The sequence below is a fragment of the Anarrhichthys ocellatus genome, unplaced genomic scaffold, assembly GCF_004355925.1.
Source record: "Anarrhichthys ocellatus isolate YVR2014 unplaced genomic scaffold, GSC_Weel_1.0 scaffold31, whole genome shotgun sequence".
In the NCBI taxonomy this organism is placed as follows: Eukaryota; Metazoa; Chordata; class Actinopteri; order Perciformes; family Anarhichadidae; genus Anarrhichthys; species Anarrhichthys ocellatus.
This window is the reverse complement of record NW_022280061.1, coordinates 4,414,849-4,426,818: the sequence shown is the minus strand read 5'-3', so window position 1 is coordinate 4,426,818 and position 11,970 is coordinate 4,414,849. Positions and strand designations below refer to the sequence as shown.

The 11,970-nt window shown below is 44.1% G+C and overlaps 2 protein-coding genes across 4 annotated transcripts; both read left to right on the top strand.

Annotated features, from left to right (window-relative positions):
• The first annotated feature begins 326 nt into the window (after positions 1–326).
• LOC116392959 (G-protein coupled receptor 26-like) lies at positions 327–3,740 on the top strand. Its single transcript, XM_031864817.1, has 3 exons — positions 327–1,306; positions 1,508–1,621; positions 3,023–3,740. The coding sequence occupies exons 1-3, from the start codon at positions 633–635 to the stop codon at positions 3,264–3,266; spliced, it is 1,032 nt and encodes a 343-aa protein (XP_031720677.1). The 5' UTR covers positions 327–632; the 3' UTR covers positions 3,267–3,740.
• Positions 3,741–4,305: 565 nt separating this feature from the next.
• cpz (carboxypeptidase Z) lies at positions 4,306–11,670 on the top strand. 3 transcript variants are annotated; one of them, XM_031864630.1, is made up of 13 exons: positions 4,306–4,617; positions 5,062–5,094; positions 5,627–5,678; positions 5,823–6,145; positions 6,250–6,465; positions 7,022–7,218; positions 8,613–8,774; positions 8,881–9,039; positions 9,150–9,285; positions 9,376–9,515; positions 9,785–9,884; positions 10,426–10,571; positions 10,812–11,670. In XM_031864630.1, the coding sequence occupies exons 1-13, from the start codon at positions 4,524–4,526 to the stop codon at positions 11,013–11,015; spliced, it is 1,962 nt and encodes a 653-aa protein (XP_031720490.1). In that variant the 5' UTR covers positions 4,306–4,523; the 3' UTR covers positions 11,016–11,670. The 3 variants fall into 3 exon arrangements, with proteins under 3 accessions (XP_031720490.1, XP_031720489.1, XP_031720488.1); XM_031864629.1 differs by having other exon boundaries at positions 7,022–7,257; XM_031864628.1 differs by having other exon boundaries at positions 7,022–7,266.
• The last annotated feature ends 300 nt before the right edge of the window (positions 11,671–11,970 follow it).

The following is an 11,970-nucleotide window of genomic DNA, read 5'->3' as shown; positions in this document are numbered from 1 at the left end:
ACACACACACACACACACACACACACACACACACACACACAAACACCACAAATCCATATTTTTTAAATATGAAGCAGTGCAACACACTTTTTTTGTTGGGGGGGGGGGCATGTGGAATTTGTGTGCACAGTCCATGCATCTCAATCTCTGCACATTAACTCCTGCTTGCATGAATATTATTCAAGCATCACATGAGTCAGCTACCGACTGCACGTGCAGGGCGCACGGCATTGCCAGCGCGAGAGGAGGCACCGGAATAGTGCGCATGAACGAGAGTAAACACTGAGCACTTGGTAACTTAAAGTCATCATTTCCACAGCATTTGACTGAAGGACGAGTGATTACTGGAGCAATTAAAAGATCATCGACGCTAATTTAATCGCTTGATGTCCAAAGCAACATATACTGTATTTAAAAGTAGCTCGTGCCACTGACTAACTAACACCAGGGAGGTGTGTTTGGGCACATTTCAGCACCGGACAGCTCTCTCCGCGATTCTGGTGCTCACAAGCGCGCTTCTGGCACGTGCGTCTGGATAGTGACCAGCCGGTGGGGAGCACGAGCAGAGAGCATGGCGGACTCCCCGCGGAATCCTGACCACCACGACTGCTGCTAACGCCGAGCCTCGAGAGATGAGCATACCGGAGTTCCTACTGGAAGTGTCCATTGTGGTGATAGCCGTTGTCTCGTTGTTGACAAACCTGTCAGTGCTGCTATGCTTCACCCAGAGCGCAGAGTTAAGATCTCACGTGCCAGGCATCTTCATCCTAAACCTCTCCTTTTCCAACATCCTCCTCACCATCATCAACATGCCAGCCACTTTTGTCGGAGTGGCCGAGAGCACAAAGCCCTTCGGGGACCTGTTATGCCAAGCTATCAGTTTTGCTGAGACTTTTCTCACCGCTAACGCGATGTTGAGCATGGCCGCGCTGAGCCTGGACAGGTGGGTCGCGGTGGTGTTCCCCCTCAGTTACTCCAGCAAGATGCGCTACAGAGACGCTTTTCTGATCGTGGCGTACTCCTGGATGCACTCTCTCACCTTCGCTCTGACCCAGCTGCTCATGGAATGGGGAGGTTACAGCCACACTTACGCCTCGTGCACCGTTCACCTGGACGCGGAGAAGAGGTCGCAGCTGACCGCCTATGCGACCTTCACGGCGCTGTTCCACTGCGGCAGCTTTGCACTCTGCCTCCTCGTCCTGTGCTTCGCCTACCTGAAGGTTTTGAAAGTGGCCAGGTCCCACTGCAAGAGGATAGACGTCATTACAGTGCAGGCTCTGCTCCTGCTGGTTGATATCCCGCTCAGGTAAAGTATGAGAACTTTGAGTGAGCCCTTTAAATCATTCATTTTTGAAAAGCTCAACAGTCTGAGATGTTGTTACCTGTTTGACTTGTTTCAATGAGGACTTGACTTATTTTAGAATGCTGCACAGAACACATTTTGTTTTTTTTATTGTTAGCAGTTATGTCAGACATAAATTATTCTCTCTGTCTGTCTGTCTGTCAGTGTGAAGGAGAGGTGTCTAGCTGAGCAGAAGAAGAGGAGGCAGCGCGCGACTAACAAAATTTGCATCTTCATCGGCACCTTCATCCTCTGCTTTTCACCCTATGTTATAACAAGGTAAAGCTTGCTCTGTGTCTTTTTTTCACAGTGGCGGCTGGTCAGTAGAGGCGCTAGGGCACCGCCCCACCTTGAGCCACAACAAATACAATACAATTAATAATAATAATAATAATAAACTATACAAACTGTCAATATTTGTGTTTTTGAAATATGGAATCACCCAGTAATATGTGTAAAATATGATATCTGCGGTAAATATATGCTTTTCCTGCACGTCCTCTCCGCGTGTGCACGTCCTCTCCGCGTGTGCACGCCTCAGGGTGCTTCTCAAGTCTCTTAATTGTCGTTTCCTCGCTCCTCGATCCTCGCTTGAACCGGAAGTTGTTTCTGCGCCGCCATATTGACGGCCGTCCCAAAGCTCTAATGTAGCTCTGAGGAGCGAGGACCCACGAGAACAGACTTCCTGTCATTGTTCATCAAGACGGATCACAGATTAAACTCAAGCTTTATATTTGATTCGAACACCAGACAGGTTTGGCTAGCTGGATGACGTCATGCTGATAACTTATTTAGCTTTTTAAAACAACGGGGACAGATCCAGCACGGACAGTTAGGGAGTGAGGGACATGAAGCACCTGCTGAGACATGATGTATAGTTATAAATACATATTTATATATATATATGTATGTGTGTGTGTGTGTGTGTTAGTGTTTTATATTATAGTGAATACTATGATATGATATATATATATATATATTATTATATTATACTGAGACTATAATAAGATGTCCTGACGTGTTTATCGAAGTGTTATTTTCTGCTTTTTTCATGTTGGAATAAAGGTTAAATATTTAACTGTAAAGTAGTAATACGTGTTTGATACCTTCATTTTTTTTGCATTAAATCATTCTGGGATGTTTGCTGACATTGATTGGATGTGGCACAGCCCTACAGAGAACATGTTCCACCAGCTCCACTGTTCACAGGCTTTATGTCGGTTGGTTAACTTCCATGACTCATCTGATGCCTTTACAATAATGGCTTGGAGAAGTTCTACATTCCTGTGATTCCAATGTGTCTGTGATACAATTTATATTGATCGTCCTCTCAGTTTTACTGGTAAAACATCTGACTTATCCTGGAACAGGTCATTTACATTCTGGGGCCCTGAAATTTGACCTTAGTGAAGTTTAACATTCATTTTGTTGAATCTGTGTTATTATACTTTGTTATTGTATAATATAAAGGAGTGCCTTACAGCCTCAAGTGAAGTTCACCCAACACCTCTCAGATTCAACCCAAATGCTTTTTTTTCATATGAGAAAATAAGTCACAATTATGAAATAAGATCACATAATTATGTAATTTTATCGAATATTCATGAGAGTTTATCATTTTCTTTTGAACAGGCCCTGACTAAACAGAATGCTCTTTTTTTCCTTGTGTTCCTCCTGCAGGTTGGTTGAGTTGTTGCCCTCTGTCCACATCCCCCGCTACTGGGGCATGACCGCCAAATGTCTGTCCTATGCCAAAGCCTCCAGCGACCCGTTTGTCTACTGTCTGCTGCGGCAGCAGTACAGGAAGGTCCTAGTTAGTATCATCAGCCGGGTTGTAAGAAATAATCACTACATGCTGGCTGTCTACGGCGCGACCAGCACGCTGGACACCACAGACGAGAACTGCATTGCCAGAATCACCTGAGCTTGACGTGCAAGTATTTCAATGATTCAACACCTGCATCCCTCCTGCAGAAGTCCGGCTCTCTGAAAAGCAGCAGCCCTCCAGATGGAAGGGAGTCAGTGCCTTGCTCAAGGACATGTATGCAGGATGTATACAGCACGCTGGCCTCTGATGTGTGCCAAAGGCCGCTTCAGCCTCTGCAGAATGCTGTTACTACAGGGCCTGGCAGTCCGACTGCTACTTAGGCGTTGCCGAGAACACACCACATGAAACCCTGTATACACTGTGTTCATTATCATCAATGCAAATGTGTGGTTGAAGAAACCTAAATTAGTCAGGAAGTGGTCTCCGTGTTTCGGTGAAAGAACTTGGAAGAAATGTTCATTCTGATGACTGTTGAAGTTATTAAAGTTGTTGTTAATAAGGAACTTGTGTAACATGTAAAGTATAAAAATAGGTGTGAGGATGTTATATCACTGCACAGATTGAAGAATAAAGTCCACTGCCACAGACACACGAGTCCACTAAATACAATACGATGCTGAAGGTAATTCAAATGACAGTGTTGTTGCAGTTCTTTGCAACTTTTTAGGCTTTTAACCCTTAATGCATGAGCAGTGACCAATTCAAACAAAGAGAGAGGGAGTCATCTGAAGGCTGCCTGGCGTCAAAAGAAGAAGCAACAAAACAAACAAAAGCCTAAAGACATGTGTTGGCATTTTTGTTATCCTTTAATCATCTGCTGACCCCTCACATCTATCTTTGGACCCTGTGGGTCCTGACCCCTACTTCGGGAAACCACTGATACATTCCTTTAACAGTCCTAATGGTAGATGAGAATTACAAGGATAAAGCTGCGAGGACATGAGGTTTAACGAGGTTTCACAGACTTGTGGAGCAGAGATCTATTCTGGCATTAAATGGGTGAAAAGGCTTAGTAGCTGCATTATGTCAAACAAACAGGCATGAACTTTCCAAACTCCCACCCCCACAAGCCACGTTTCTTCCTCATGCCCCCCCCTAACACACACACACACACACACGCGCGCACACACAGCTCTGTGCAGTGAAATATGATCGGAGCTCGCTCGTAACGCGCAGTAAACCGTAATCCTGGCGCGCCGCACTTTTCTCGGGTCAGGGATGCTCCTCCGCACAGACAAAGGAAGGAGGTTTCCGTGCTGTTCGTGGTAATTGTCATCCAGCAACAGAGAACGGAGAAGTCTTCGCCTCAAACACACACTGCCACATCACACACCGCCGTTGCTGCACTCCAACATGCATTTAGGACTTTTGCTGCTGTTTCTGTCCTTGTGGAGAAGTTGTTGGTGCGCCCCGCAGCAGACTTGTCATCCCGGAGACGAGGATTTAGGTAAAGTGACTTCAGCTAAAAAACAGTGTTTCATAGAGATAAATGTTACTATACGACGCCAAAGCACGATGAGCGTAAAAATAACCTATAGGCCTGTTTGTGTGAGGAAGATGGGCGATTTAACACGACTTCCGATGCTCCTAACCAATAACAACATAGCTGATAGAGATGAGACGCAAACCCAACTTCACAACACCATGATTTACATATTAACACTTCTTAAAGTCTATATCCTCCAGTATTTCGCAACTTCATTCCTCACACAGTCAAAGTCTGTAGTAGACCTGAATAGTGTCGTTTAGCCATCAGCCTCGTCATAAACAGTGATAAAGCAGAAGCCTTCCTTGGCTTGTCTCTTGCTTTTGAAGATGTCGCCTCCTAGCGTTTTATTCGTGACTTCCACGCTTCCTAACGTGTGTTGTGTGGCTTTGTGTTCTCTCACAGGAAGATGCAGCAACAACGTGTTGGGAGATAAACGTAGGTGGCTAATTCATTTCAAGTATCGGGCCTTAAGATGAATCTAATGTAAAGATCAGATGTTGTGTGGCAGGTGCAGAAAGTGATCAGAGATGTGTAGAATAACATGTCAGGGTCCAGCCACTTAGACATTGGACTATGTGCCCTAAGATGAATTTCCAGGCCATGACTGGACCTTCAGGGCTGGAAAACCAAAGTGTTTAAAATACAAAGTGCCTGCAAGATGCAACAGGCCTCCTCTCCTCTCTGAGAGGAACAAACACAGCTGCAGCACTTGAGCTCAACCTGTGGGGGAGGATTTATGGAGCTTCAAAACTCCTAAATTGCATTGTTCCATTTCGAAACACCTGCTGCGTCTAGCGTTTAGTGTTTCTTTACTCTTAAAGGTGTGACAGATACAGATCTTTCAGCACAAACCCTAAAACGATTTTGGCTATTTTGAAACCAACAACAATTAAAGAAAAGCTTTGCTTTACTCACACATCATTTTCACAAATAGTTACCAGCTTTCTTTGCCTTCTCTGTCCCACAGCGACCTGTACAGACCTGAACCTGGGCTATTGTAATGATATGGAGTACTCTAGGTGGGTGGTGTGCCAAATTGTGCCATGCAGCTAAAAACTAACCTTACATACATTTTAAGCAATTGCTGCCATTCCTCTGATGTCTTTACAAGCTCATTGTCGGCACCACGTGTAACACCTTGTGTTAAAATGCTGCCGCTCCAGAACCATATTTCCCAACATACTTGGCCACCGGAGTCGCCTGGACGCAGAGTCGGGGGCAGAGTACCTCTTGCTGAGCGTCATCCATGGCCTGCTCAACGGGGAGTGCTCCCCTGAGATACGCCTCCTCGGCTGCTCGGTTCTCGCCTCGCCCTGCCAGGACGACAAGATGATCAAACCCTGCCGCAGCACATGCGATACATTGAGGAGGGACTGTGCCCATGCCTTTGAAGCCATCGAAATGGCCTGGCCCTACTTCCTAGATTGTGACCGTTTCTTTGCCAGCAACGAGGAGGGCTGCTTTGACCCACTGGCAGGGCTGAAAGGTAAAGGTCACGCTGTTGTGTTGTACCGTTTGGACCAATTGCATCCTGTGAAACAAACAAAGCATCCCTCTCTCCTTTTCCAAATCCTGGCATCCCTTCTCCAGCCAGACAGGAGGTAGAAAGGTCCGGCCTTTCACCTGAAGAACCCAGCACCATCATCCAGTTCACATACACCTCCAACGCCCAGATGTACAGCTTGCTGAAGAGAACAGCAGCCAAGTGCTCCCAAATCTCTCATGTCTACAGTATTGGGCACAGCACAGAAGGCAGAGATCTGCTGGTTATTGAGTTCAGCAACAACCCAGGACGTCACGAACTATGTGAGTACGGAAGAGCAGTGTAAATGAATTGTGTGATAACGTTCGTACAATATATGCAAATCGATAAAAAGAGTTGAAATATGAACTTGGTAGCAGTTTTAGCATTGTTCAGCTCATTGTTGTGGTTTTTTTGATTCCATCTTACGGCTCTCGTCGATCTTGTTTCCTGTTGCAGCAATTCAGCTGAAAAGCTCTGATAGATGCTGTACACTACCTGCCCAACACCAAATACAGACAAAGATAGTTAACTGGCGAACATAGCGGAGCATTTAGCTGCTTTAGAGACAGGTTCTTCCCTCAGGCGTTGATGGAGACCAAAACAGAGCTAAAAGGAGAGTGACTATTGGATGTCCATTCATCAGATAGACACAAACACAACTCCAAATGAATGCTAATGTAGCTATGTGTCTGCTGGATGTGCAAATAGGCAACTTTCAAAAGGGATTATATGTCAGTATTGTGTTGACAGCTCGTTCTGCTGCCCCACTGTGGACATATCAATGAGTCCAGCTTTAACCGTCATCTTTCTGTCTGTGCTTCTGTCTGTGAAATGTAGTGGAGCCAGAGGTCAAGCTGGTAGCCAACATGCACGGCAACGAGGTGCTGGGCCGCCAGCTGCTGCTCTACCTGGCCCAGTACCTGTGTTCAGAGTACATTCTGGGGAACCAACGCATTCAGACCCTCATCAACACCACCCGGATCCATATTCTGGCCTCAATGAATCCAGATGGCTATGAGCTGGCTGCCTCAGAGGTAGAGGATAACAGAGACACGGAGCTCACCAACCAGGAAGTAAATATTGTGAGCAGAAAAAGAAAGACAAAGACAAACTGCCATTATCCGCTCTCTGTCTCATTGTCTGTTCAGTCCATCCGGCTGGAAGCGTGGAGGTGGAGGAATGAGGAACTCTGCTGATGTAGAGGCTTTTCACAGCGTTGTTGGTGGGTTGTGAAATGGGACACCATTGAGCAGCACTATGACAATGTTGGTTGTTCTTTTTCTGAACATAGAGGCCGTCAATTCAAAAGTATCTAGAAAAAGTACCAAAGTCTGCTGAAGGATAAAGAACAGACTTTGTTCTCCTCTAAGACTGTAAAGATTCATTGTTAAGATTAGGCTACAAAATTGGTAAGTTTCTTAATTTTGGTATTAAGATTGGACGTAGAGTACTCAAGCCTCCGACTTCCACCAATCACCCTGTTTTCCACTAACCAGAGGATTCAACACTAGTCCCCTGTTATTGTCCAAAGCCTGAGACAGTGTGAGAAGCCTGAGACAGTGGGACTACGTTGGCATCTCTTGAGCTTTTTATTACTCGTTATATCAACACTGACACAGCCTCTTGGTCAAAGTGTTGTGTATTTATTCACCAATGCTTCAGGCCGTGTCACTGAGCCTCTCACAAGCTCTGCATGCTTATAGTAGGCATACAGTATGTACACTGACTCAAATGTGTGTCACAATCATTTGGGCTGATAATCCTGATCAGCTGTCCATGTATGCAATGTGCAATCTAAGATGCACTGCTAGCCTGATATCTTCAGAGACATACTACGCACAGCTTTACTCAGAGACACATTGATTTATGCATGAGTCTTAACCATTCACAATATACACAGAGTGGAAACATTGAAAGTGTGCAGCATATTGAACCTTCATTAATATGATCACATTTTGGATGTATTATGTGGGCCAAACTACTTTGAATGTATTCATATTGTGTACATTGCATGTGTTAAAGTTATTTTTTAATTATACTCATTTAAAGAGTAAATTGAAACATCAAACTGTTTGTATATGGCAACATAATCATATATGTTCATATATATGATAAACAGTTTGCATGGATATGAATTAAATGCATGTCCTGCTCATCTCTAAGATGTATGAATAATGGCTTCCTCTTGCTTCTGTGCTTCTCTTTCTCATGACGGATAAATGGTCTTGTCTAATTGTTAACAACAGAATTAATGGTGATAGTCTAACAGGGTCCTTCCTGTTCTTCTGACTAATATTCATGTAATTTGCTCAATATTTTCTTCATATACACACTGCTCCCACTAACGTCTACACATCATCACCCTCAATGATGTCACACTCTGCGACACCTTCTAATGCTCCTAGTTGTTTGAACCTAAATGTTTCAGGGTCACTTGTTGAACGGTTGGACCAATGGACGGGCCAATGCCCAGAATATTGACCTCAACCGCAATTTTCCAGACCTCACCTCAATTTTCTACCGGAACCGCCGCAGCAGGCACTACCGCATCGACCACATCGCAATCCCTGACGCCTACTGGTTTGGCAAGGTAAGGGGCTTGTTCTTATTGATGCGGACTATAGAGATCTTTTATCATTAGATACAGTATTTCTGCTTGGGTCCCAAATCAATTCAGTCCTTCCTTTGGGCTGTAGGTGGCACCAGAGACCTACGCAGTGATGAAGTGGATCAGGTCGCTGCCCTTCGTTCAGTCTGCCAGCCTCCACGGAGGGGATCTGGTGGTCTCCTATCCTTTCGACTTCTCTAAACACCCGCAGGAGGAGAGGATGCTCTCGCCCACTCCTGATGAACAGGTAGGGAGGAGGATGGATGTCTCAATTGATGGATTAATGGTTGCAGAAAAAGTGTTGTGCAGCTGGATTGTCATATTTCCTCTCACGCCGCACACACACACCATGCTCAGGTCCTCAAGCAGCTGGCTCGTACCTATGCAGACGCCCACGCCACCATGTCAAACAATGACACAGACAGGTGTGGAGCCTCCTTTTACCGAACTAGGGGCATCACCAACGGGGCATTGTGGTACAGTTTTGCTGGTGGTGAGATACACTTTTCAAACATATAATCACTTGTTTTTTTTATTCTCATTGCTTGTGAGGTACTCATTATCCTCACGTCTCCACTTGCAGGTATGTCAGACTTCAACTATTTGCACACTAATTGTGTGGAGATCACTGTGGAGCTCGGCTGTGACAAATTCCCATCAGAGGCCGAGCTTTACCCAGAATGGAAGAGGAATAAGGAAGCTCTGCTCACTTATATGGAGTCTGTAAGTGTCTGTTAAACTGATGACCAGCTTGTATTCAAATGTGCATATTTTTACAGTGCATTATTTAATTCAATTGATAGTGAATGGATGAATATTTGACAATCAAAGTGTGAAATGAGACACACATGAGACAGTTTTTAAAGACCAGAAAGGACCGAAAGGAATAAAGACTACACAGACATGCATGTAGGCCACATGAGCACTTGACCCAGGACTAAAGTACGAGGAAAATAATGTGTCTTTCCATCGTGCTCCCTGTCCCTGCACAGGTCCATCGAGGGTTAAAGGGAGTCGTTCAGGGTGTTGATGGAAATGGGATAAAAGGTGCAACTGTCTCTGTCAGAGGGATAAGAAAAGATGTCACCACAGGTAAACACAGTATATGATTACACATCAGTTGGTATAACTATTATTATTATTATTATTGTAGCCTTCAGGGAGTTAGTGATGATGGCTGTAAGGCATAATTCAAAAAGGTCACCTTCGATATTTAACAGTTTTAGTTTTTTGAAATATCTCAACAACTGTTGGATGGATTGCCATGAAACATCTGTGTCCCCCACAGGATGAATTGTAATAACTTTTGTTATTTCTTAACTTTTGCTTTAGCACCATAATCCAATCATTACATTGTAACATGTCCAATACTTTGGTTTATGAATAAATACCTGCAAAACGAATGACCTTTCCCTCATCAGCCTCAGCTGTACACTGTGTTTAGTGCTAATTAGCTCATTTTGTTAGCATGCTAAGCACACAGCTTAAAGCACCGCTGTGGCCAAGTTCAGCCTCACAGAGCCGTTAGCGTGCCCGTAGACTTGATTGTATGTTTGTTTCCCACACTTTGTTACTGTGCTCTCCTTTCATGCGTTGGACCCCTCTCTGACATATTGTCTGCATTGCCCTGCAGCTGAAGATGGAGACTACTGGCGGCTACTGAATCCCGGTACTCACATCCTGACAGCCACAGCCAAGGGTTACTCCAGGGTCAGTAAGAGGGTGTATCTGCCTAACAACATGATCAAGGCTGGACGTGTCGACTTTGTCTTGGAGAAGGTTGGATTTTTCTCTTCATTATCTTGTTCAACCATTCAAATATCCTTTTTTTAACATTTCTTTCTACCCATGCATGACTTAGTTCTAGTTGAGATTTATTTCACCAGATTTAGCTACCAGCTCATTTCCATCTGCAGTAATACAACTAATACATATACAAGTTCAAAATACAATACTAATTGGATGGTCCTCTATTATCCCTGCTCTCCATCCTCACCATTTCCCTTCCCTTGCATCCAGGTTGCCATAAAGCCCGATATCGACGACCATCTCTTCCCCACAGTAGACACATGGGAGCGATTCGACCCATACAACCAGTTTGAGCGCTACAGCGAGCCAGACGTAAGCGAGGGAGGGATAGAGCGGCATGAAAAACCATGGTGGTGGAACTACTTCTCCCAGTCTGGCATCTCACCTCCACACTGGCTGCTGCGAAGTGTCTAAACACATTACAGGAGAATGAAGATCCCAGCATACCACTAGACTGGTGATGGACGGTCCCACATCCAATCCCACTGGTGCTTTCAGAGGCTTCTATGTAGCAGGAGCTGTGACATTAAAATCGGCAGTAGGCCTACCTAAATAGGTTTCCGTGCTTTCTGGATGTATATACGCATTTGTTCCACCAGGCAACAGATTTGATTCTGGCCTGTAAGTCAAGTTTTGGCCAATATTGCTTTGCAGCTTTAACTTGTTTAAGTAAAGATGTAACCACTGGGAAATAAAGGATGTATGGATGCCTCAATTGTGCAACTTTTAAAGATGTTCAGAGTCGAAAATAATTGTAGTTCTTTGCACTTATTTGAATATAGTTATACAATTGCATATGTGATGGCAGCTGCAAAAAGTGTCTTGTGCACATTTAAAAAAAATTGAGTTGGGTACAAATTTCATGCAGTTTTTATTATTATTACATTCCAACGCTTATGTTTTAGCCAGTTAGTACATTATACAGGGCAAAAGTGCAACAGTCAACATTTTCTAGACCTTAAACTGCACCACATGTTGAGCACATTTGAACTTAGATTAGCAGCAATACTGTAGAACTTCTTGCTTTGTTTGTTGTCCACAAGCATACAATAATAAATATTGAATATTTGTGGCATATCTTCTTCCATTTATTTTAAATATTATTAAATTATTAAGTTATATCGTTTTTTAGACTTTTCTGCTCGTTGTAGCATTTGACCACCAGAGGGCGCCAGAGGACATGTAATGACATATTGTGCAACTTCTTTAAAGTCATTGATGAGTAACGTTAATCTAATCAGTAATATATGGTAGCGGACGTCTTCACTCTTTACTCATTGATGAATTCATTCATTACTTCAAAGACGCGCTGAGTCTTCTTTTTTTCAGACACACGTCATCAGGATGATTTGGTTTAATGTGTTAACTT